General features: G+C 48.4%; 1 protein-coding gene across 1 annotated transcript; it reads right to left on the minus strand.

Moving 5' to 3' along the window:
• Window positions 1-306: 306 nt before the first annotated feature.
• LOC119922854 (vomeronasal type-2 receptor 26-like) lies at window positions 307-24,360 on the minus strand. The gene is made up of 7 exons (XM_038742464.1): window positions 24,248-24,360; window positions 20,927-21,061; window positions 17,441-17,455; window positions 12,420-13,278; window positions 3,661-3,888; window positions 1,921-2,044; window positions 307-1,202 (listed from the first exon to the last, which is right to left on the minus strand). The coding sequence occupies exons 1-7, from the start codon at window positions 24,358-24,360 to the stop codon at window positions 307-309; spliced, it is 2,370 nt and encodes a 789-aa protein (XP_038598392.1).
• Between the last annotated feature and the right edge of the window lie 1,658 nt (window positions 24,361-26,018).

The raw sequence follows: 26,018 nt of genomic DNA on the forward strand, positions 1-26,018 counted from the left end.
TCCACTGCACTTGGGATCATTTGGTCCCAATCTGGAGGGGTCTCCAGGACAACCAGGAAGATGAAGTCAGCCTTCTATGTAAGAATCCAGCCTCGGGGATAGAAGAGCCCAGAAGGCCAGGGGACAAACACCCCTGTGATCCACGGAGCATCCAATCCTGACCTCTGATTCAGGTTGTCCACCAAATCCCTACTGGATGTCCCTGACAGGATTTCCCTCTCCTTTTGTCATGCCATTGCAATAAAATCAGGATTTGGAAAAATGTTGGGAGATACCAACAACAGCCTTGAACTAATGTACTGGAGATCATTTCCTCTTCAAACACTCCCGAGTGTTCCTGTCAGGCCGCAGCAGGATCATGTAGCACTTGGGGACGAAGATGCAGCCGAGAAGCCCGGCACCAGAGGCCAAGATGGAGAAGATCTCCGCGGCTACCGTGGCCTTCCCCTTGGTGCTGTGGTATGCAGGGAGGAAGGAGGCCCAGGCGCTGAAGAATACCAGCATGCTGAACGTGATGAACCTGGCCTCAATGAAGCTGTCGGGCAGCCTCCTGGCCAGGAAAGCCACAGTGAGGCTAACCAGGGCCAGAACGCCCAGGTAGCCCAGAAGGCAGTAGAAGGCAGTCACGGAGCCCTCATTACACTCAGCAATGATGAGTCTCGTCTCAGAGTGTGTGTCCACCTCCAGGAAGGGGGAAACGGTGCCCAACCAGATCATGCAGATGGTCACCTGGACCAGTGAACAGGACAGGACTGTTGAGATAGAAGCTCTGGGCCCCACCCACCTCCTGACTCTGCTCCCCAAGCTCGTGGCCCTGAAGGCCAGAACCACGGTGAAGGTTTTGGCCAAGATGGAGGAGATGGCCACGGTGAACACAACCCCAAAGACCACTTGTCGAAGGAGGCAGGAAGCTGGAGTAGGTTTGCCGTTGAAGGTCAGAGCACAGAGAAAGCAGAGAATGAGGGAGAGGAGAAGGGTGTAGCTGAGATTGAGGTTATTGGCTCGGACTATGGGGGTGTCTCGGTGCTTAATGAAGATCCCGAAAACCAGGGCTGTGAGGAGAGAGAAGGAGAGAGACATGCAGACCAGAATCAGTCCCAGAGGTTCCTTGTGTGGCAGGAAAGTCACCACTTTGTGGAGAAAGCCATCTCTCTCCATGTTTGAATACTGATCGTCAGGACACTTCACACACTGCTCCACGTCTGAAAGGAAAGAATCATTCAGTCACTCAGTCAATCCATAGTATTCACGGAGTGCTCAATGTCTGCAGAATGCTGTACTAAATGCTTGGAGGAGTACAATGAAACAGCATTGGTAGACACGTTACTTGCCCAGAAGAAACAGTAATATATATATATATATATATATATATATATATATATATATATATATATATATATATATATACATAAATTAATAATGGATAGGCACATAAGTGATCTGGGGGTGAGGGTGGGGTGAATATCAAGTGCTTAAAGCAGGAGGAAAAGAAGAAGGAACAGAGTCTTACTGCCCCCTATACCACATATTTTCCCCCCCCCCAGGACAGGGTCACAGCCCAGGTTGGAATTTTTGCCTCTACATCAAACCCGACCTGCCTGGTCTGAACACTCTCTCCTACCCCTATCCCCCCAACCCCTCTGTCCAGTGCCTAGTTTGTGTTTTCCATCCCTTGCTCTTGCTCTGTGGTAACACAAGTCCATGGGCAGGGAACCGCTGAGGAAAGACTCCTGGACATCTGTGTCTGTCATCCGGCATGGCTATCTCTTGTCTCTTGTCTGCTTTACCGCTGCCTGTCTCTGTCTCCCCACATCCTAGGTCTCTCACCATCTGGCTCTTGTCCAAAGGCTGTCGGACAGTGAGATTCGTTTGGAGGCAGACTGTGGTCATGCAAGGAGCTGGGTCTCTGCACATACCTACCTGTCTGGTTGGAAATCTCCCCCTCTGGGCACCGGACACAAAAATAGCAGCAAACGGCCAGCCCTTGCTGGGCACGTTTTCTGAATCCGGGTCCACAGCTCCTGCTGCACCGTGAGCGTGGAGCCTGAATTCTCATGACAGAGGACAGTGACAGTGAAAGTGGAGCTCCACAGCCCCGAACCCACTTGGGTGATCCTGGGACCCCCCACCAAGAGGCATCCTCACAACCTCCCAACAAGTTTGAACTCCAACACTGACTGGGCTACAGCTGCCTTGCTTCTCCACCTCCCTACTTTTCCTCCTCCCTGCTCAGAGTCTGGGGCTGCAGGGGACCAGGGGGACCAAGTCCCATTTACAATCTACTGAGAAGGTCAACCTGACCCTACCCCAGGGTCAACAATAATTTCCAGACATTCCTTGATCCTCCCACCCTTGCTCACTGCAGGAAAGTTTCTTTCCTGACCTCCACCCCCTGGCATCATAAACCTTAAATTCTTAACTGTATTCAGGAAGTGGTGTCTGAAAAACCGTGCCAGGAAGGTGCAAGGTTCCGAATAGATGAATACTAAAATATTTTCATTTATCTTTGACCGTCTTGGGGCTGCCTTTCCACTCCTGGAGTTCTCACCAGGGAAATTGCTCTGAGATTCCCAGTTCACCAAGTGTGGTTGCTGTGATCACCAGTATGTGCTCTCACCGAGACTATGTGGGGATCACATTCCTCAGGTGACCCTTTCGCAGGGTGACACACCCATAACCACCTCCTGCCCTTGGAGATGATCTGAGGGAAGCCATGCCAGTTCAGGACTCTCTCCACATGAACCCCCACCCCTGAAAGAGCCTAGCCCTTTCCCTACCTAGCCCAGCCCAGGAGATGGCCAAGTAAAGCCACCCGTAATTACCAGCTCCCCTCCTGGACACCTGGGACCCAGCTCCTACGGTGATCTATTCATGTCAGGCTGTAGGGGTTTAAGCCTCAGTTGAGGATGCTAAGCGTCAGTGGTACTCACTGGACTGCTACGTTGCATCCCCAGAACCCCATGCCACTGGAGAAGCAGCATGGTGTAGTGAATAAAGTATGGGCCTGGGAGTCAGAAGGTTATAAGTTCTAATCCCATCTCTGTCACTTGTCTGCTGTGTGATCTTAGGCAAGTCACTTAACTTCTCTGTGCCTCAGTTCCCTCATTTGTGAAATGGGGATTGAGACTGTGAGACCCACATGGGTCTCCTCATTCGTCCAACCCCAACTACCTGTAGCCACCTTACTGCGTAGTAAAGTTCCTGGAACAAAGTAAGCACTTAAGAAATACTATTATTATTATTATTATTATCATTATCATTATTATTATTGGCAGGGAGCAGTCTGGAGGGAGGGCATTAGGCTGGCATCAGATGGCATCATATCACAGGGGAGGGATTATGGGTGACATCTTGAGTTGTAGATTCTCCCCTTCACCTCGGGATTGACAGAATTAATAGGACCACCAGGCACACCCACGTAGGCCTAGTTTGAGTGTTTAATTGCCCCTGATGTGTCTGACTACAGTCCCCTCTCCCCCTTTTAATCTCAGATCATTCTCCCCTTGAGGATCAAGGTCAATGTTTCTTTGCCACCTAAGTATTCTTTCCCAGCTCTAGTTACAGTGCTGTGCACACAATAAGCACTCCCACAATACAATCACTACTAGAATCCTGGGACTACTGCCCCAGGACAGCTGGGAATTCTCATTGGCTGCTTACCTGAGAGGATCCCCCAGACCACATGACTACTGCTTCATTGATGAAAACATCTTGGTCATGGGGTGCCTGGGGGTCCACCTCCCCGACTTTCACCAACTCACAAGTTCCATTGGGAGAGATCACAAAGTTCAGAATCTCAAATTTTCCAGTAGATTTGTGGTTCTGATCCAGAATCACTGGTTCCCTCACAGGGTTGTCAAACTGGACTTGGCTCAGAAACTCATGGAGCTGAAATGGATAAAAGGAAACTCTGGATGTTCCTGACTCCAGGGGAGGTGAGCTAAGCTGCAATGGAGTTTGATGTGCTCAGTTTGTTTGTTTGATAGTACAGTGCTTAGTATAGTGCTCTGCACACAGTAAGCACTCAATAAATACGATTGAATGAATGAATGAATGATAGAACGTGTTAAGCGCTTCCTATTTGTAAAACATTTTTCCAAGTGCTGGGGTAGGTACAAGTCATTTAGGTCAGACACAGTCCCTGTCTGGCATGGGGTTCACAGTCTTAAGTGGGAGGCAGAACAGGTATTGAATCCCCATTTTACAGTTGAGTAAACTGAGCACAGAGAAGTAAGTGACTTGTCCAAGATCACACAACTTAGAGAAGCAGTGTGACTCAATGGAAAGAGCACGGGCTTTGGAGAAAGATATCATGGGTTCGAATCCCCACTCTGCCAATTGTGAGCTATGTGACTTTGGGCAAGTCACTTAACTTATCTGTGCCTCAGTTACCTCATCTGGAAAATAGGGATGAAGACTGTGAGCCCCACGTGGGGCAACCTCATCACCTTGTATCCCCCCAGCGCTTAGAGCAGTGCTTTGCACATAGTTAGCGCTTACTAAATGCTATTATTATTATTATTATTATTAATTGAAACAGCAATTGGCAGAGCGGGGATTAGGACCTAGGTCCTCTGACTCTCAAGCCCATGCTTTTTCCACCTGGCCATGCCAACAGTTGGGTCAGTGATTCAGAGGTTGGAGTTGAATGGCCAAATTTCCCCGTCACAACTGAAAGTCAGCATGACTTAGTGGAAAGCACTCCGGCCTGGGAGTTGTAGTGCCTGGGTTCTAATCCTGGCTCTGCCACTTGCCTGCTCTGTGACCTAGGGCAAATCACTTAACTTCCTACACCTCAATGGTCTTATCTGTAAAATGAGGATTCAATACCTCTTCTCCCTACCACGTGAACTGTGGGCCCCATGTTGGACAGGACTGTTTCTGCCTTCATTATCTTGTATCAACATCTGTTTTGAATAAAGTGCTTGGCACTGAGTAAGAATTTAGCAAATATCATCATCATCATGACTTCCTAAGGAAACTGAAACTGGTTGGCAAAAAAGGAGACCTGGAACCTGGGAGCAGTCAACCCACAGGGAGGTGATTTCTGCTCTCCCACTTTTGGCCCTACTGATGGCCATGCTTCTCCAGATCCCTCTTTCTCCCTCCCACCTCAGCCACCCAGCCCAGGAGTCAGGGAAGTCTCTGTCTCTCCCTCTCCCTCTCCCTCGACATGAAAGGGAGAACAAAGAAGGTAACACAGGGACAACTGACCTCCTCGTGAGAATATTCTCCATCTCATACATACATAGACAAGGACAACGAAAGGGAAGGGCATGGTTGTCTAAAAATAAGGGTCAGCCCCACCCCAATACCAATTGCCCTGCTCACCCCTTGCACTCTGCAGTTAGTTTGTGGAGATTGGGAGCAGAAAGCTGTGCACAGGAGGAAGAAGGGCAGGGGCAATGACTGAGATGATGAAGATGGAGAAATGTGAAGCTCTGCTCTGTGACCACCTCCCAATACCCACCATCTCCAATGGTATAGCATTGGTTATTCTAATGGATACAAATTTGAAGGAAGCAGTACTCATGGTGATAATCACCATCTCTGAGTGCATGGCTGGCTGAAAAGTCCAATCTGAGATGCATGCTCCCAGCCAAAAAGGCTCTCCCTTGTCATGTTCTTAAGTTTTACGTTTGCAGTTCCTAGAACTGTGTTCTCTTTTCCCTGAAATGGCTAAACTACATCCTAAATAATAATAATAATAATAATGATGGCATTTGTTAAGCGCTTGCTATGTGCAATGCACTGTTCTAAGCGCTGGGGGGGATACAAGGTGATCAGGTTGCCCCCATGGGGCTCACAGTCTTCATCTCCATTTTACAGATGAGGTAACAGGCTCAAGAAAGTTAAGTGACTTGCCCAAGGTCACACAGTAGACATGTGGCGGAGCTAGGATTCGAACCCATGACCTCTGGCTCCAAAGCCCGGGCTCTTTCCACTGAGCCACGATCAATAATACTTGTGAATTTCAAATTCTTTATTTAATCAATTGTATTTATTGAACACTTACTGTATGCAGAACATGGTACTAAGCGCTTGGAAAGTATACTTCAGCAACAAATTTTGGCAACCCCTACCCAACAACGAGCTCACAGTCTATAAGGGGGAGACAGACAACAAAACAAACTGAAACAAGTATACTGGCATAAATAACTACCCTCTGTGATGTCATCTCCTACTTAAATCATTGCTACTGTGTTATTCCTATTGCATTTCACTTGTTAACCTCCTGCTGTGCTGTCATTTACCTTGCTGACCTCACCGTGAACTATCAATTCCCCTGCTCCCAACTGCCATTTCCATTCCTCACCTTCCCCTTCCCCTCTCGCACCCAGCTCTTTCTCTCCCTCTCCCCCACCACAACCCCTCACCCTCACCCCCTACCCAGGATCCCTCTGTACCAGGGCCAACCCTCAACTCCTCCCTCACAGCCCCCTCCCTCCCCTCCTCCACACCCCAACCCCATCCCAGTTCTTTTTCATCGCCACCCCTCTTCCCACTCTCCCCGCCGAGGCCCTCACCATCTCATCCCAATCGAAACCCTGCCCACCCCTCGCACCCTTCTCCCTCCATCCCCTCCCTCCACAGCTGCTGCCAAGTGTGGCCTTGGGAACGCCCACTCCATTGTAGGTAAGCTCCCTTTCATCCTGGACCTATTCCTTTCCAGCTCTCTACTCCTCCACGCCCTAACTCAAACATGGTTGTCTCAGGTCAACACGGTCTCTTCTGCTGCTCTCTCCAGTGAAGGCCTCTTCTTCTCCCACTCCCCCAGACTCACCGGAAAAGGAGGATGTGTCGATTTCCTTCTCAACCCCCAATGTTGCTTTCGCACTATCCTTCCTCCCCCTTCCCTTTCCTTCCCTTCCTTTGAAGCCTACATTATTTGCCTATACCACCCCCTCCAGATTCTTGTAGCCGTCATCTATCACTTCCCTCACCCCGGCCCCACCTCCAACTTTAACGATTTTGGCCCCTTTCTCACCTTCCTTCTTTCCTTTTCCATGCCCATTCTGATCCTCGTAGACTTCAACATCCACATGGATATCCCTGGTGACTCCTCCGCCGCCTGCCTTCTATCTCTCCTTGACGCTGCCAACCTCCTGCTCCACCCCACCTCGCCCACTCACCAACTTGGTCACACCCTCGACCACATCATCTTCTACCGCTGCACTATCTCCACCCTCACCAACTCTGAAATCCCTCTCTCTGATCATAACCTTCTCACCTGCCTCCTCACTCACACTCCTCTCCACTGTAAATCTATATTACTACCCCACAGAGACCTCCACTCTCTCGACCCCATCCATCTTTCTCAGCGCATCACACCCCATCTCACCTCCGTCTCCTCTGTACCTAATCTTGATGAACAGATTACTGCTTTCAACTCTATCCTTTCTACTCAGCTCGACTCGCTTTCTCCCCTTTTCCCTTCGCTGCTCTCGTACCACTAACCCACAGCCCTGGATAACTGCCACTGCCTGTCTCCTTATCTCTTATGCTCGAGCTGCTGAACGCTGCCTGCAAACGTCTAAACACCAGGCCAACCTCGTTCACTTCAAGTTTATCCTTTCCTGCCTTAACTCTGCCTTCTCCTCTGCCAGACAAAACTATTTCTCCTCCCATATTGACACCTATGCCCATCATCCCCGTCAGCTCTTTCAATCAATCAATCAATCGTATTTATTGAGTGCTTACTGTGTGCAGAGCACTGTACTAAGCGCTTGGGAAGTACAAGTTGGCAACATATAGAGACAGTCCCTACCCAACAGTCGGCTCACAGTCTAGAAGGGGGAGACAGAGAACAAAACCAAACATACTAACAAAATAAAATAAATAGAATAGATATGTACAAGTAAAATAAATAAATAAATAAGTAGAGTAATAAATATGTACAAACATATATACAGGTGCTGTGGGGAAGGGAAGGAGGTAAGATGCGGGGGATGGAGGGGGGAGAGGAAGGAAGGGGCTCAGTCTGGGAAGGCCTCCTGGAGGAGATGAGCTCTCAGAAGGGCCTTGAAGGGAGGAAGAGAGCTAGCTTGGCGTATGGGCAGAGGGAGGGCATTCCAGGCCCGGGGGAGGACGTGAGCCGGGGGTCGATGGCGGGACAGGAGGGCTGAGTAGGAGCGAATGAGGTTGTCATTAATGTAACTTGGTGATAACAAGGGCCTTTTTCCCGGGGTGTGTGTGTGTGTGGGAGAGTCAGTCAGGACCGGACCTGGAAGGGGGGTTGGGGGGCACTATAAGGAAGGTCGCTTAACTTGGGGGGGGGTGGATGGAAGCAGGGGGCGTCTATGGCGGCGCTCGGTGGAGAGGAGCCTTCCGGGAGCAGCGGGGGCCACGCGGTGTGATGGCGGGCGGGCGGGCGGGCCTCTCGGGAACGGAGTCCCGGGCGTCTATGGCTGCGCGCTCTGAGGAGAGGATCCTTCCGGGAGCAGCAAAGCCGCGCAGTGTGATAGCGGGTGGGCGGGTCTTTCGTACATTTAACTCCCTTCTCAGGCCCCCTGGCCCTCCCCCTCTTCCTTCCCTCACCCCCAACGATCTGGCCTCCTACTACATTAGTAAAATTAACTCCATCAGGTCTAAGTTCCCCAAAGTCACTCCTCCCCCTTCTCCAACAGCCCTGCTCACAACCCTCTCCGCTACTCTCCCATCCTTCCCAGCAGTATCCTCAGATGAGATCTCCTCCCTCCTCTCAAGTCCTACTCCGGCCACCTGAGCTTCTGATCCCATTACCTCTTATCTTAGGAAATCTCTCACTCCGTCCCTCATTCCCTCCTTAACTTCCATCTTCAACGGATCACTCTCCACTGGGTCCTTCCCCTCTGCCTTCAAACATGCCCACGTCTTCCCCATTCTAAAAAAACTCTCTCTTGACCCCACTTTCCCTTCTAGTTATCGCCCTATCTCCCCCCTACCATTCCTTTCCAAACTCCTTGAACAAGTTGTCTACATCTGCTGCCTCGAATTCCTCAACGCCAACTCTCTCCTCGACCCCCTCCAATCTGGCTTCTGTCCCCTACATTCCACCGAAACCGCCCTCTCAAAGTTCACCAATGACCTTCTGCTTGCCATATCCAACGGCTCCTACTCTATCTCAATCCTCCTCAACCTCTCAGCTGATACTGTGGACCACCCCCATTCTCCTTTACACGCTATCCAACCTTGGCTTCACAAACGCTGTCTTCTCCTGGTTCTCCTCTTATCTCTCCGGCCGTTCATTCTCAGTCTCCTTTGCGGGCTCCTCCTCCCCCTCCCATCCCCTTACTGTAATCAATCAATCAATCAATCAATCAGTCGTATTTATTGAGCGCTTACTATGTGCAGAGCACTGTACTAAGCGCTTGGGAAGTACAAATTGGCATCACATAGAGACAGTCCCTACCCAACAGTGGGCTCACAGTCTGAAAGGGGGAGACAGAGAACAGAACCAAACATACCAACAAAATAAAATAAGTAGGATAGAAATGTACAAGTAAAATAAATAAATAAATAAATAGAGTAATAAATATGTACAACCATATATACATATATACAGGTGCTGTGGGGAAGGGAAGGAGGTAAGATGGGGGGATGGAGAGGGGGACGAGGGGGAGAGGAAAGAAGGGGCTCAGTCGGGGAAGGCCTCCTGGAGGAGGTGAGCTCTCAGCAGGGCCTTGAAGGGAGGAAGAGAGCTAGCTTGGCGGATGGGCAGAGGGAGGGCATTCCAGGCCCGGGGGATGACGTGGGCCGGGGGTCGATGGCGGGACAGGCGAGAGCGAGGTACGGTGAGGAGATTAGTGGTGGAGGAGCGGAGGGTGCGGGCTGGGCAGTAGAAGGAGAGAAGGGAGGTGAGGTAGGAGGGGGCGAGGTGATGGAGAGCCTTGAAGCCCAGGGTGAGGAGTTTCTGCTTGATGCGCAGATTGATCGGTAGCCATTGGAGGTTTCTGAGGAGGGGAGTAATATGTCCAGAGCGTTTCTGGACAAAGATAATCCGGGCAGCAGCATGAAGTATGGATTGAAGTGGAGAGAGACACGAGGATGGGAGATCAGAGAGAAGGCTAGTGCAGTAGTCCAGACGGGATAGGATGAGAGCTTGAATTAGCAGGGTAGCGGTTTGGATGGAGAGGAAAGGGCGGATCTTGGCAATGTTGCGGAGCTGAGACCGGCAGGTTTTGGTGATGGCTTGGATGTGAGGGGTGAATGAGAGAGCGGAGTCGAGGATGACACCAAGGTTGCGGGCTTGTGAGACGGGAAGGATGGTAGTGCCGTCAACAGAGATGGGAAAGTCAGGGAGAGGACAAGGTTTGGGAGGGAAGACAAGGAGCTCAGTCTTCGACATGTTGAGCTTTAGGTGGCGGGCGGACATCCAGATGGAGATGTACTGAAGGCAGGAGGAGATGCGAGCCTGGAGGGAGGGGGAGAGAGCAGGGTCAGAGATGTAGATCTGGGTGTCATCAGCGTAGAGATAATAGTTGAAGCCGTGGGAGCGAATGAGGTCACCAAGGGAGTGGGTGTATATTGAGAATATATATTGAGTGGGTGTATACTGTAGGGGTTCCTCAAGGGTAGTCATTGGTCCCCTTCTGTTCTCTATCTACACTCACTCCCTTGGTGAACTCATTCGATCCCACGGCTCCAACTATCATCTCTATGCTAATGACACCCACATCAACATCTCTGCCCCTGCTCTCTCTTCCTCCCTTCAGGCTCGTGTCTCCTCCTGCCTTCCCCCATCTGCATCTGGATGTCTGCTCACCATCTAAAACTCAATATGTCCAAGACTGAACTCCTTATCTTCCCTCCCAAACCCTGCCCTCTCCCTGACTTTCCCATCACTGTTGACGGCACTACCATCCTTCCCGTCTCACAAGCCGGCAACCTCGGTTTCATCCTCGACTCTGCTCTCTCGTTCACCCCTCACATCCAATCCTTCACCAAAACCTGCCGGTCTCACCTCCGCAACATTGCCAAGATCACCCTTTCCTCTCCATCCAAACTGCTACCCTGCTCGTTCAATCTCTCATCCTATCCCGACTGGATTACTGCATCAGCCTCCTCTCTGATCTCCCATCCTCCTGTCTCTCCCCACTTCAGTCTATACTTCACACCGCTGCCCGGATCATCTTTGTGCAGAAACGCTCTGGACATGTTACTCTCCTCCTCAAAAATCTCCAGTGGCTACTAGTCAACCTATGCATCAGGCAAAAACTCCTCACTCTGGTTTTCAAGGCTCTGCATCACCTCGCCCCCTCCTACCTCACCTCCCTTCTGTCCTTCTACAGCCCAGCCCGCACCCTCCACTCCTCTGCCGCTAACTTCCTCACTGTGCCTCGCTCTCGCCTGTCCCGCCATCGAACCCTAGCCCATGTCCTCCCCCTGGCCTGGAAAGCCCTCCCTACACACATCCGCCAAGCTAGCTCTCTTCCTCCCTTCAAAGCCCTATTGAGAGCTCAGCTCCTCCTGGAGGCCTTCCCAGACTGAACCCCCTCCTTCCTCTCCCCCTCCCCATCCCCCCCGCCCTAACTCCTTCCCCTCCCCACAGCACCTGAATATATATTTGTACAGATTTATTACTGTATTTATTTTACTTGTACATATTTACTATTCTATTTTATTTTGTTAATATACTTTGTTTTGTTGTCTATCTCCTCCTTCTAGACTTAAGCGATTAGCGCTTAGTACAGTGCTCTGCACACAGTAAGGGCTCAATAAATATGATTGAATGAATGAATGAATGACTGTGAGTCCGTTGTTGGGTAGGGACTGTCTCTATATTTTGCCAACTTGTACTTCCCAAGCGCTTAGTACAGTGCTCTGCAAACAGTAAGCGTTCAATAAATACGATTGAATGAATGAATGAATGAATCCTGTACATGCCCAAGCACTTAATATAGTGCTCGGCGCACAGAAAGCAGTCATTAAGTACCATTGCTTAATTGATGGATTGATTTAGACCTACCTTATTTGCAAGGATATGTCTGGCTGGGCCAGCTGAAACACCACTGTTTATAATTAAAACAAACCAATACTTTTGTCCAAACCTTAGCTACAGTTTAACCAGATGCCCAAGAGGGATTTCTGGCATTAGGGCAGTGTTTCTCTATTCTCCTACCTGCAATTTTATTTCAGTGCTTAGCTTTCTAGGACTTGGTCTCTGAACCCAGTCCTGTATATATCAGAGTTTAAAGGATGAGGTTTCTCTGAAGAAGTAAGTTTCGACAAGGCCCTCTACTTCTTAACTTCATAAGGGCCTTCCTCTTGTGACCTCTAGGCTGAAATCTCCTTTTGCATAGGGAATGTTTCGACCAACTCTGCTGTTATGCACTCTCCTAAGTGCTCAGGACTGTGCTATGAAAACAGTAAGCTCTTAACAAACACCATTGGTCAACTGATAAATTACGCTGCTCGCTATGCCAGCGGGGGAATATTACCTGCCATGGACGAGGCACCAGGCAGTCCTCATTTTCCAGTGATTCCGGGTCTGAGCTGGTTAAAAGCAAGTCCTGGAGCCCCTGGGCCACAGCATACATGGCGTTGTACACACTGTAACTCAGAGTAGACATCGTCAGAGAAAAAACGTGTGCAGGCAGCATCTCCAAGGAAGCATTTTCTGAGCACTTTCTTCCACTCAGTTCAGGCAGTGAAAAGGAACAGTCAAAGGCAGACTCCCAGAATTCTTTCAAGATAGTGGCTTCTGGATATTTTGCTGGTTTAACTGTCTGTAAAAAATCTATGAAACCTGGAACCTCTTTAGCAAGGTTCGCCAGAGTCAAAGTCCCATGAAAATCATAGCTATTTGTTTCATACGTCGTGCTCAAAGTAACGTCCCAGTAAAAGATGATGACCAAAACCATCTTGGACAGTCCAAAAATCTCTATGACAAATCTCAGAAAGTTCAGGGTCTCTGCATCACCATAGGCAGCCATTATTGAAGCTGATGTAACCATGACACTGGAGTAGATTCTCCAGGCTGAATAAAAGTTGAACTTTCCCCTAGGGATCTTCTTGGTAAAAGCTGCACAAGCACTATTCTTGACCATCTCCCTGGTCACATCCGAGAGTAATCTCTCTCCTCTCATAACACCTGACACCACGACCCCCACCCAGGTCCAGCTGAAATGCACCATTAACCGGACCATCCCCTGAGGCAGAGAGGAGATTCTGGGGGACACCTGATAGAGAGATGGAAACTGTACCTTGTCACTCAGGATCGGGTCAAATGGGCCATAGGTGATCTGGATAGAGAACAACAGAACTAAGTGGGAGGTGTGATAATGTAATAAATCCAACAAATGTATTTACTTAGTTCCTGCTTTGGAAAGCACACTGTTCATACCACTAGGGAAAAGATAAAATAAAAGCAAAAAGCAGCAATCCCTACCCTCAAAGAGGTTTTAGTCCATTAGTCCAATTTATTGAGCATTTACTGTGGGGAGATCACTGGTAGAGTAAAATATAACAGGGCTGATAAGCATGTTTCCTGCCAACAATGAGCTAACATAGAAGGAGATAGACACTGAAATAAATTATGGATATTTTTATAAGTGCTGTTGGGCGAATGGGATGAATAAATGGAACAGAGCTAATCAGAAGGGAGTTGCAAAAGTCAGAAGTTGTAGGGGACATGAAGGCTTATTCAGGAAAGGCTGCTTGGAAGAGATGTAGTTTTAGAAAGGCTTTGAAGGTGGAGACAGTGATCATCTGACAAATACGAAGAGGTACAGAGTTCTGGGCCAGAGGCAGAATGTGGGTGAAGGATCAGGAGCGAGGTAGACAAGATCAAAGTACATTGAGTAGGTTGACAGTAGTGAGGGAAGGGTGTGAGCTGGTTTGTAATAGAAAAGCACCTCTATGCTGATGATACCCAAAGCTAAAACTCCAGCCCTGATCACCCTCCCTCTCTGCAATCTTGCATTTCCTCCTGACTTCAAGACATCTCCACTAAGATGCCTTCCTGTCACCTCAAACTTAATATGGCTAAAAAGTAACTTCTTATCTTCCCACCCAAACCCTGTCCACCCACTCACTTTCCCATCTGTTGATGGCACCACCATCTGTACTGTCTCAAAAGCCTGTAACCGTAACCTCTCTCTTAGACTCGCTTCAGTGTGGCTTCCATTCCCAACCCTCCACCGAAACTACCCTCTCAAAGGTCACCAATGACATCCTTCTTGATAAATCCAATGGCTCCTACTCTATCCTAATTCTCCTCGACCTCTCAGCTGCCTTTGACACTGTGGATCACCCCCTTCTCCTCAACACGTTATCCAACCTTGGCTTTACTGACTTCTTCCTCTCATGGTTCTCCTCTTATCTCGCGGGCCGTTCATTCTCAGTCTCCCTCAGGGGCTCCTCTTCCTCCTCCCATCCCCTTACGGTAGGGGTTCCAGAAGGGTCAGATCTTGGTCCCCTTCTGTTCTCCATATATACTCACTCCCTGGTGAACTCATTCGCTCCCATGGCTTCAACTATTATTTTTATGCTAATGTCACCCCAATCTACAACTCCTCCCCTGTTCTCTCTTCCTCCCTCCAGGCTCATGTCTCTTGCCTTCAGGACATCTCCACCTGTCTGTCTGCCTGCCACTTAAAACTCAACATATCAAGACTGAGCTCCTTATCTTCCCTCCCAAACCTTGCCCTCTCCGTGACTTTCTCGTCACTGTGGACAACACTACCATCCTTCCTGTCTCACAAGCTCACGAACTTGGTGTCATCCTTGAGTCCAGTCTCTCATTCACCCCACACATCCAATCTGCCACCAAAACCTGCCGGTTTTACCTCCACAACATCGCTAAGATCTGCCCTTTCCTCTCCATCCAAACTGCTACCTTGCTGGTTCAAGCTCTCATCCTATCCCAACTGGATTACTACATCAGCCTCATTTCTGGTCTCCCATCCTCCTGTCTCTCCCCACTTCAGTCCATACGTCACTCTGCTGTCCAGATTATCTTTCTTTAGAAACGCTCTGGGCATGTCACTCCCCTCCTCAAAAATCTCCAGTGGTTGCCTATCAACCATCGCATGAAGCAAAAACTCCTCATAATTGGCCTCAAAGCTCTCCATCACCTTGTTCACACCACATCATCTCCCTTCTCGCCTTCTCATCCTCACTGTGCCTTGTTCTCTCCTGTCCCGCCGTCGATCCCTGGCCCACATCCTACCTCTGGCCTGGAATGCCCTCCATCCACACATCAGCCAAATTAGCTCTCTTCCTCTCTTCAAAGCCCTACTGAGAGCTCACTTCCTTCAGGATGCCTTCCCAGACTGAGTCCTCCCTTATTTTCCCCTCCTCCTCCCATCCCTATCGCTCCCAATCCCTCCCTCTGCCTTAACCCTTCCCCCTCCCCACAGCACTTGTGTATATTTGTACATATTTATCACTCTATTTTCTTAATTATGTGTATATGTCTATAATTCTATTTATTTTGATGGTATTTACACCTGTCTACCTGTTTAGTTTTGCTGTCAGTCTCCCCCTTCAAGACTGTGAGCCCATTGTTGGGTAGGGACTTTCTCTATATGTTACCGAATTGTACTTTACAAGCGCTTAGTACAGTGCTCTTAATACAGTAAACGTTCAATAAATTCGATTGAATGAAAGAATGAATGAACCTTGACATTATCCCTGAAACCTCTTTCATTCAACCCACATATTCAAGCCCTCACTAAATCCTGTCAGTTCTGCCTTCACGACATTGCTAAAATCCACCCCTCCCTCTAAACTGCTACAGCATTAATGCAAGACATTATTCTATCCTGCCTTGATTAATGTTATCAGCCTCCTTTCTGATCTCCCTGCCTCCCCACATACCACTTCATACTCTACTCTGTTGCTCGGACCATTTTCCTTCAAAAATGTTCTGACCATGTTTCCCCACTCTTCAAGAAACTCAAGTGGCTGCCCATCCACCACTGCATCGAACAAAATATCCTCATCATTGACTTTAAAGCACTAAATTTCTTTGCCCCCTCCTACCTCGCCTCCCTACTCTCTTACTACAACCCATCCCGCACACTCTGATCCTCTAGTGCTAACCTTCTCATTGTAACTTGATCACATCTTTACCGCCACTGACCTCTTGCTCAATTCCTACCTCAGGCCTGGAACATTCTTCCTCCTCATATCAAACAGATAACTGCACTCCCCCACTTCGAAGCCTTATTGAAGGATCATCTCCTCCCAAGAAGCCTTCCCTGACTAAGCCCTCCTCTCCTCTTCTCCCACTCCCTTCGTGTGTCTCCCTGGCATGCTCCCTTTATTTATCCTCCCTCCTATCACCACTGCACATATATGTATAGATCTGTAATTTATTTATTCATTTATTTATTTCATTAATGTCTGTCTCCCCCTCTAGGCTGTGAGCTCATTATGAGCAGGGGATGTATGTGTTTCTTGTATTTTACTCTCCCAAGGTCTTAGTACCGTGCTTTGTATACAGTAAAAGCTCCATAAATACAATCGAATAAATGAATGAAAAGCGAGGTAAGATAGGAAGGGTCAGGTGATTGAGTATAGTGAAGTCTGTGGTAAAAAGATCCTTTTTGATGAGGAGCTTGATGGGCAATCATTAGAGGTTCATTGAGCAGTGGCAAAACATGGACTGAATGTGTTTTACAAATATGATACCGGCAGCAGAGTGAAATATGGATTGGAATGGGCAGATTTACAGGCTCTGAGACAGAAACAGGAAGATAATGCTATCTACATGATGGAAATGTCATGGGAAAGACAGGGCTTGAGTGGGAATATGAGTTCTGTTTTGGACATGTTAGTTTTGAGTTGTAAGCAGGACATCCAGGTAGTGATGTTATGAAGGTAGGGGAAATATGAAACTGCAGAGAATGAAGATCAAGGCTGGAGAGGTAAATTTGGGAATCATCAGCATAGAGATGGTAGTTGAAGCCATGAGAGTGAATTATTCTCCAAGGGAGTGAGTGTAGGTAGAGAAGAGAAGGGAATCCAGAATTGAGCCTTGAAAGACTCCCACATTGAGGGATTGGATGTAGATGAGGTGCCTGTGAAAGAGACTGAGAAGCAGCAGCCAGAGAGACAGGAGGGAACCAAGAGAGTCAGTGAAGCCAAGGTTAGATCACGTTTCCAGGAGAAGGCATTGGTCCACAGTGTTGAAGGGGGCTGAGAGGTCCAGAAAGAAAAGGATGGAATAGAAGCTGTTGGATTTGGTAAGAAGGAGATCACTGGCGACCTTTTAGAGGGCAGCTTCCATGGAGTGAAGTTGGCATAAGCAGCAAGGCTTAATGGATAGAACACAGGCCAGGGAGTCAAAAGGACATGGGTTCTAATCCTGCCTCTGCCAGATGTCTGGTGTGTTGCCTTGAGCAAATCACTTAACTTCTCTGTGCCTCACTTACCTTGTCTGTAAAATGGGGATTAAGACAGTAAACTCCATGTGGGACATTAATTGGGTCCCAACCCGACTAACTTTACCTACTCCAGAGCATTCTGCCTGGAACATAAGAACCATGTAGCAAAAACAACTAAAAAAGCCAGATTGGCGGGGTGTCAAGGAGGGAAATGGAGGAGAGGAAGTGGAGACAGTGAATGTAGACAACTCACTCATAGAATTTGGAAAGGAATGGAGGAGGGAGATGAAACAATAACCAGAGAGAGATGAGGGGTCAAGAGAGGGTTATTTTTAGGGTAGAAGATACACAAGAATATTTGAAAGCTGTGTGGAAGAAGCCATTGGAGAGTGAACAGTTGAAGATAGCAGTAGGGAAGGGAAGAAAGTAGGAGATGAGTATTTTGATAAGGTATAAAGAGATGGGGCCGGAGGAGCAGGTAGAAGGGGTAGATTGGGAGGGAAATCAATAAATCAGCTGTATTTATTAAGCATTTACTGTGTGCAGAGCACTGTACTAAGTGCTTGGGAGAGTACAATATAACAACGTAACTGGCATTCCCTACCCACAATAAGTTTACAATCTAGAGCTCTCAACACTCTGCTACTCTCCCATCCTTCCCAGCAGTATCTTCAGAGAAGCTCTCCTCCCTCCTCTCAAGTGCTACTCCGGCCACCTGTGCTTCTGACCCCATTCCCTCTCATCTCATGAAATCTCTCGCTCCGTTCCTTCTCCCCTCCTTAACTTCCATCTTCAACCGCTCACTCTCCACTGGTTCCTTCCCCTCTGCCTTCAAACATGCCCATGTCTCTCCCATCCTAAACAAACCCTCTCTTGACCCCACCACACCTTCTAGTTATCGCCCCATCTCCCTCCTACCATTCCTTTCCAAACCCCTTGAACGAGTTGTCTACGCGCGCTGCCTCGAATTCCTCAACACCAACTCTCTCCTCGACCCCCTCCAGTCTGGCTTCCGTCCCCTACATTCCACGGAAACTGCCCTCTCAAAGGTCACCAATGACCTCCTGCTTGCCAAATCCAACGGTTCATACTCTATCCTAATCCTCCTCAACCTCTCAGCTGCCTTCGACACTGTGGACCACCCCCTTCTCCTCAACACGTTATCCAACCTTGGCTTCACAGACTCTGTCCTCTCCTGGTTCTCCTCTTATCTCTCTGGTCGTTCATTCTCAGTCTCTTTAGCAGGCTCCTCCTCCTCCTCCCATCCCCTTACTGTGGGGGTTCCCCAAGGTTCAGTGCTTGGTCCCCTTCTGTTCTCGATCTACACTCACTCTCTTGGTGACCTCATTCACTCCCACGACTTCAACTATCATCTCTACGATGATGACACCCAAATCTACATCTCTGCCCCTGCCCTCTCCCCCTCCCTCCAGGCTCGCATCTCCTCCTGCCTTCAGGACATCTCCATCTGGATGTCTGCCTGCCACCTAAAATTCAACATGTCCAAGACTGAGCTCCTTGTCTTCTCTACCAAACCCTGCCCTCTCCCTGACATTCCCATCTCTGTTGACGGCACTACCATCCTTCCCGTCTCACAAGCACTCAACCTTGGTGTCATCCTCGACTCCGCTCTCTCACTCACCCCTCACATCCAAGCCATCACCAAAACCTGCCGGTCTCAGCTCCGCAACATTGCCAAGATCCACCCTTTCTTCTCCATGCAAACAGCTACCCTGCTCGTTCAAGCTCTCATCCTATCCCATCTGGACTACTGCATCAGCCTCCTCTCTGATCTCCCATCCTCGTGTCTCTCCCCACTTCAATCCATACTTCACGCCGCTGCCCGGATTATCTTTGTCCAGAAACGCTATGGGCATGTTACTTCCCTCCTCAAAAATCTCCAGTGGCTACCAATCAATCTGTGCATCAGGCAGAAACTCCTCACCCTCGGCTTCAAGGCTCTGCACCTCGCCCCCTCCTACCTCACCTCCCTTCTCTCCTTCTACAGCCCAGCCCCCACCCTCTGCTCCTTTGCCGTTAATCTCCTCACCATGCCTCGTTCTCACATGTCCCGCCATCAACCCCCGGCCCACGTCATCCCCCTGGCCTGGAATGCCCTCCCTCTGCCCATCCGCCAAGCTAGCTCTCTTCCTCCCTTCAAGGCCCTACTGAGAGCTCACCTCCTTCAGGAGGTCTTCCCAGTCTGAGCCCCCTCCTTCCTCTCCCCCTCGTTCCCCTCTCAATCCCCCCATCTTACCTCCTTCCCTTCCCCACAGCACCTGTTTATATGTATGTATGTTTGTACATATTTATTACTCTATTTATTTATTTATTTATTTATTTTACTTGTACATATCTATTCTATTTATTTTATTTTGTTAATATGTTTGGTTTTGTTCTCTGTCTCCCCCTTCTGGACTGTGAGCCCACTGTTGGGTAGGGACTGTCTCTATATGTTGCCAACTTGTACTTCCCAAGCGCTTAGTACAGTGCTCTGCAGAAAGTAAGCGCTCAATAAATACAATTGATTGACTGATAGGGGGGACTTATGGTCTAGAGGAGGAATAGGAGATCTATTCTTGAGACACTTCATGGAAACGTGAGAGAGTCATAGAAGGGGAAGGAGGAGAGAAGAACCAGATAGGAGCAGAGGAGATTCTCCTGATAGTACCAGTTTTATCCAAACTGGGATTGATGAAGGAAATAACTGGCAAAGGCAATGGGCATGGTAGTCAATAAGCATGCAGCAATATTGTTGCCGGGTTGGGAAGAGGGCAAGTTAAAGCAGGTGATAGGCATCTGATATGGACTAGGTTGGTCTGATATCTGGATTTCTGCCAGCACAACTCCATAGCATGTCCACGGGAGAAAAGGAGGAGTGCTCTAGGGGTGATCCTGTACTGTGGGTTAGTGGTACAAGATTAGTAAAGGGAGAGGGGATTGAGCAAGTTAAGTCCATTAGAGAGAGTGGTGTTGAGGATGTCACTTTGCACATCAAAGATAGGTAGTTTCAGTATGGAGACTCTGCACACAGTAAGTGCTCAATAAATACAATTGAATGAATGAATAAATGGGGCATAATGAGGAGGTTGTAGTTAGATAAAATGTGGTCTAGTGGAAAGAGAACACCTGGTTTTAATCCCAGCTCGAAGTCACTTGGACAAGTCACTTAATTTCTCTATGTTTCAGCTCCCATTGAGAATTCAAAATCACTTGTTCTCCCAACAACTTAGACTGTGAGCCCCATGTGGGACCCGACCATCGTGTATTACTATCCCCTGCTCCTATCTTGTCCTTTTCTCCTCTGCCCCTTCTTTGACTCTCCCATCTTTCTCTGAAGTGTCTCAAGAAGAGATCTCCTGTTCCTCCTTAGACTGTAAGCACCCGTTTAGATTGTAAGTTCGTTATGGGCAGGGAAAATCTGTTATGTTACTATATTGTACTCTCCCAGGCACTTAGTACAGTGCTCTATGCCAACTAAGAAGAAGGTACGTTAAAGTAGGTGAGATGCATCTGACATGGACTAGGTTGCTTGCTATCTGGATTTCTGCAAGCACAACTCCACTGCATGTCCATGGGAGAAAAAGAAGAGTGCTCTGGAAGTGATCCCGTACTGAGGGTTAGTGGTACGAGATTGGTAAAGGGAGAAGGGAGTGAGCAAGTAGAGTCCAGTAGAGAGGGCTGTGTTGAGGGTGTCAATTGTTGCATCAAGGATTGTTTGAGACTGGAGACTAAATGGGGCATAATGTCTTGAAAATATTGGTGCAGATTAAAAGCATGAAGTTCTCTATGGAGAACAGGAGAGAGTTCCATGTGGGGGCAGGAAAGGGGCAGATATCAGGTGAGGAGGCTGTGTTTGGATAGAGTGCAGTTTTGTGGAAAGAGAACACCTGGGTTCTAATCCCAGTTCCAAGTCACTCAGGCAAGTCACTTAACTTCTGTAGGCCTTGGTTCCCAAAGGGTGATTCAAAAAAGCTGTTCTCCCCACGACTTAGGTTATGAGTCCCATGTGGGACCTGATCATCTCGTATTACCCCAGCGCTTAGGGCAACATTTGGCCTATAATAAGCACTTAACAAATTCCAAAATTATTAGTAATTATCACTACAGGGAAATTTCATAGTTGAGGAGGGTATAGTTGGGGAGATTGAGGCTAGTGCCCGTCACTAGGGAGGATGAGATCAAGTGCTTGTCCAAGTTGATTAATGGGTCAGTGGAGTTGAGGATAAGAGGAAGCAAGCAGTGGAAATTGAAGTCCCCAAGGATCAATGTAGGGATGGAGAAAGAGAGAAATAATTTGAGAAACAGATCCAATGGCTCAGAAACCTGGAGGTGGGACCTGGGATTAGTAACTGGATTGGGTGGTAGAGATTAGTGGGGAGTCAAAGGGAGAATTGAAGGAGAGGAAGTGGAGTTTGGAAGGCAATGTTAGGAGGGAGATGAAGCAATAACCAGAAGGATCTGGGGCCGGGGTTTGAGGGGTTAAGGGTGGTTTATTTTTAGGCTAGGGAATGCATGTGCACATATGAAATCAATGGAGAAGAAGCCACTGAAGAGTGAACAGGTGAAGGTGGAGGTCAGGGTGGAAAGAAAAGGTTAGGGCAAGTGTTTTGATCAGGTGCAAAGGGAAAGGAATGAATAGAAGGAGTAGACTTTGAAAGGAAGCAGGAGATCCCCTATTAGAACATTACAGAGAAAGATGGGAGAGTCAAAAAAGGGACAGAGTTAGGGAGGGACTGGACAGGAGCAGGGGAAATTTTAGAGAGATCATTCCTGATGGCTTCAATTTTATCCATAAAATATGTGGCCAAGTTAGGGACTAAGGTTAGGTGGGGTGGGGTGACAGAGGGTTTGAGGATGGAATTAAGTGTATGAAACACCTGGCGAATGCAATGAGCATGGGAGTCAATAAGGATGGAGCAAAATTGTTACCAGGCAGGGGAGAGGCCACGTTAGAGCGGCAAGGATGCATTTGACATGGATTAAGTTGGCATGATCTCTGGATTTCTGCCAGCATCACTCCACGGCATGTCCATGGAAGCAAAGGAAGAGTGCTCTGGAGGTGATCCAGTGCTGTGGGTTAGTGGTATGAGACTGGAGAAGGGTTAGGGGAGAGAGCGAGTTGATTTCAATAGAGAGAATAGGGTTGAGGGCGTCAAGTTTGCCATAAGGGTAGGTAGGTTGGGTATAGAGACCAAATGGGGAATGGTGACTTGAGAAAATTGGTGCAGATTAAAGGATTCCCTGACCAGAACTAACTCACAATCTAGGAAAATCAGTAAGGAGGCCAATACAGGATCCTAGCTAAGAAACTATGGGTGGTCAGACCAGGCTGATGGCCATTTGGATGGGACAGGACTAGCAGGTATGGGAAAATGCTGTGAAGGAAAAATCAGCAGCATTAACCAACAGACTGGATGTGAGAGATGAAAGAGCAAAGAATCAAAGTTCATGCCACTACTGAGGGTCTTGATGACAGAGAGGATGGCGGTGCTATCAACATCTATTGGAAACTTAAAAGGAGAAATTGGGAGGGAAAATGAAGACTTCACTTTTATTCTTATTGAAATTGATGCCCAAGGGAGCCAGCCTTGCAGAGTGAAGTGGGAATGTGAGACGACACAGGAAGTGGGGATTTGGTGCTTTTGAGACAGAATTTAGAGTTACCGCATGGACTAGGTGAATGAAGGTAAATGAAGCCATGGTAGTGGATGAGTTCTCTAAAGGAGCGAGTGCAAAGTGAGATGACAGGGGAGCAAGAATGGAGTGTTGAGTGACACCCAAGGTTGTGGGGTGAGAAACAGAAGAGCCAGGGGAAGGGAGTGAGAAGGAGCAGCCAGAGAGGCAAGAATAATACCAAAAGAGACTGTGAAAGAGAAAACAGTTTCAGGTAGTATTTCTGAAAGAGGTTGTGGCCATGGAATCCAAAGTTATTGAGCGGTAGAGGAATATTAGGGTAAAATCGGTTCCTTATAGATTGCTTCCTCAGTGGAGGAAAGGGGGCAGAAAGCAGATTGGAGTGGGTCAGGAGGGGGGTTGGAGAAGAGATAATGGAGGCATAAGGGCAAAATATCTGATCGAGGAGACTTGACAAGAAAGGGAGCAGAGACAAGATGGAGATGCGTTGTGCGTATTGGATCCAGGGAAAGTGTTTTGAGACTCAGGGGGATTTGCATATGACAGAAGGTAGAAAAAAAAGAACCCTCAGAGAGGGAACAGTTGAAGCTGGCAGGTAGGGAAGATAGACGGTGGATCATAGCAGTGGTTCTTAAAGGAGTCAAATGAGGAGGGAAATGGGGGCTTCAGGAGTTTGAAATCCCCCTGGAATCTTGGTGAGAAGCACCACTGTAACCCTACTAAGAGATAGAAACCCCAGAACTATAGTGAGTGAAAGTGACCTTGTCTTTCCTGTCCCTAGCTCCTTCACACACCCCTGACTCTGTGCCCCATATTTATACTTTCCTTTTACCATTTCTTTTTGCCCCTCTGAAGGGAAAGTTGCAGAGTGGACAGGGAGTGCTCTTGGAGCCAGCAAAAAGTAACAAAGAAACTGACTTTGATAGAAATTCACTTGGACAGTTTCATCCTCTCGATTAGTGAACTCACAGGACCTGGCTTGTCCTTAAAGTAGAAACAGCGCTAGGATTTGCCTGAAGATTTGGTCTTACCCATGAACATTCCTTCTCAATGTGCAGTGTGGGTTTGAAAGAAGTAAACAGAAACTGCTTTCCCTGAGACAACTCTCCAATCTAGTCATTCCTTCATTACACAGGGAAGGAACCGTACTGCTTGCATGGTTTCCTACCTACAGGAACTTGTAGAGTCCCAGGATGTTCGCCATGGAGATGGACAGGGCAGACGTGGCTCCTCCAATGACAGCCACAGTCTTTTCCTGCTTCCCACAGCTGTAGTTTGGGATGGTCTGTCCTCCTTACATCCCCATCAAAGCACCCTCCATGGCTCTTTCGGCATTGTGGTAGATTCCATGGAAATGGAAGCCCAGTGATAAATTGGGTAAAAGGCTGGGATCCTTGTTGATCTCAACCATGGCATATAGCAGGGCCAGGAAGTGCTGGAAGTCTTTGTGAGCCCAACTGAAATGAGAAAGACAGTGTAAGCCCCCAGGATCTACCCTGCGCCCCACTGCACATTCCAGGGGACATGATCTACCAAGAGAAGAGATCAGGTACAAAGTCCAGTGGCAGCATCACCCAGCCCAGGGCCCTGAATCACATTGCCTTCTGCATTGGCCACCCTGCATCCTCTCCCGCACCACCCAGCCCCAAGTCCTCCCTGGCTCTGAGTCACAGCTCCAATGGCTATGAGGACAGGGAGGGAGTAGAAGGAAATATTTTCCCTTCAAACTCAGAAGGACGATCGGAAGGACAGAACCTGAAGGGAAAGAAGGAAGGACAGAGAATCCAGACTGGGAAGTGATATTGGGGGCTTAGAGTACAGGCTGGACCTGTCTCAGGAAAGGTGTCAGAAACTCCGTGTTGAATACAGTCCCTGTCAAATCATCAAGTGCCATCAAAACAGAGAAAACCAAAGAAGTACTGAGGCCTAAGCTTGGGAATCATGGGACCTGTGTTCTAAACTCAGTTCTGCCACATTTCTGCTGTGTGACGTTGAGCCGGTCACAACTTTTCTGTGCCTCGGTTACCTCATCTGTAAAATGCGGATTAAAGCCTAGTCAGAGTGTGAGCCCCATATTAGACAGGAACTGTATCCAACCAGTGTTTAGGACAGTGCTTTGCATAGCAAATGTTTAGCAAGTACCATAATTTAATTAAATGTTTACAGTATAGACACTAATACAAAAAAACTTACTTGGCAATACAGTTCTTCCTGTAACTACTATCGACGAAATGTAAATTTACGCTCTGGAAAACAGTCAGGGTCTGCAGAGATAACACCCCTGCGATCACCAGGTCCCCATCCTTGTAGCAGGTGGCTGGATACTGTCTGTCCAGACAGCAGGGGGTCTTCTCTCCCCCACTGGTGGAATTGGGAAGCTGGAGAAACAGCAACAAGGTAAGCAGAGAGAGCATCAGGTTAGGCGAGTCTAGGATAAACAGTGAGGAACCATCCGAATCAGGAGGTTGATTCTTCTCCACGGGCAAAGGGACTGGGACTCCAGTATCCACTCCTCTCAGAGGGAAGCTGTCAATAAGATGTGGGGAAGCCCATATCCACGACAAACTGAGATCTAGGGGAAATTGGGAAGGGAGGGTTATGAGAGTTTGCCTGGACTTGTAGTCAGAATGATGGCTCTGTTCTCATGCCATAGTTTTCCTGTAGTTGGGAATGGGCGGGACACTGGGTTGAATCTCCTGTGCCCAGTCTGGAATAAGAGAAATCAGCCACGCAGGAGCTCTGGGAATTATCCTTGCCTGAAGCTCTGCACCTGCAACCCTGAAACTTCCTCACAAACACCAGAGGAAAAAACAGTTAGGAATTGCCCTCCCTCATGGGTCCCTGGGAGGTTTGAAAGCTAGAGAGGTTTGGGATAATCACGGATGATTCCGGAATTGGGGAGCCTCCCAGAGCTCTGTACTCCCCACCCTGAGCCCCACAATATGACCAGTCCTCACAGCAACTCCAGAGTCGGCAGCCCTTGAATCAGGCAGGAGGCTAGGAACGGTGACAAGGACAGAGATTAATCTTGAGAAAGTAGGTCATAGGCCTCACACACACCTACCCCCA

This window comes from Tachyglossus aculeatus, unplaced genomic scaffold, assembly GCF_015852505.1.
Source record: "Tachyglossus aculeatus isolate mTacAcu1 unplaced genomic scaffold, mTacAcu1.pri scaffold_127_arrow_ctg1, whole genome shotgun sequence".
In the NCBI taxonomy this organism is placed as follows: Eukaryota; Metazoa; Chordata; class Mammalia; order Monotremata; family Tachyglossidae; genus Tachyglossus; species Tachyglossus aculeatus.

Bases quoted from the DNA above. Each gene is read 5' to 3' on its own strand.
- LOC119922854 (XM_038742464.1), bottom strand. From the start codon at position 24,360: ATGGTTGAGATCAACAAGGATCCCAGCCTTTTACCCAATTTATCACTG. The intron at 2,045-3,660 runs GTAAGCAGCCAA...ATGAGAATTCAG, and splicing joins GGTCTGGGGGATCCTCTCAG to GCTCCACGCTCACGGTGCAG. The intron at 1,203-1,920 runs GTAGGTATGTGC...CTTTCCTTTCAG, and splicing joins GGAGATTTCCAACCAGACAG to ACGTGGAGCAGTGTGTGAAG.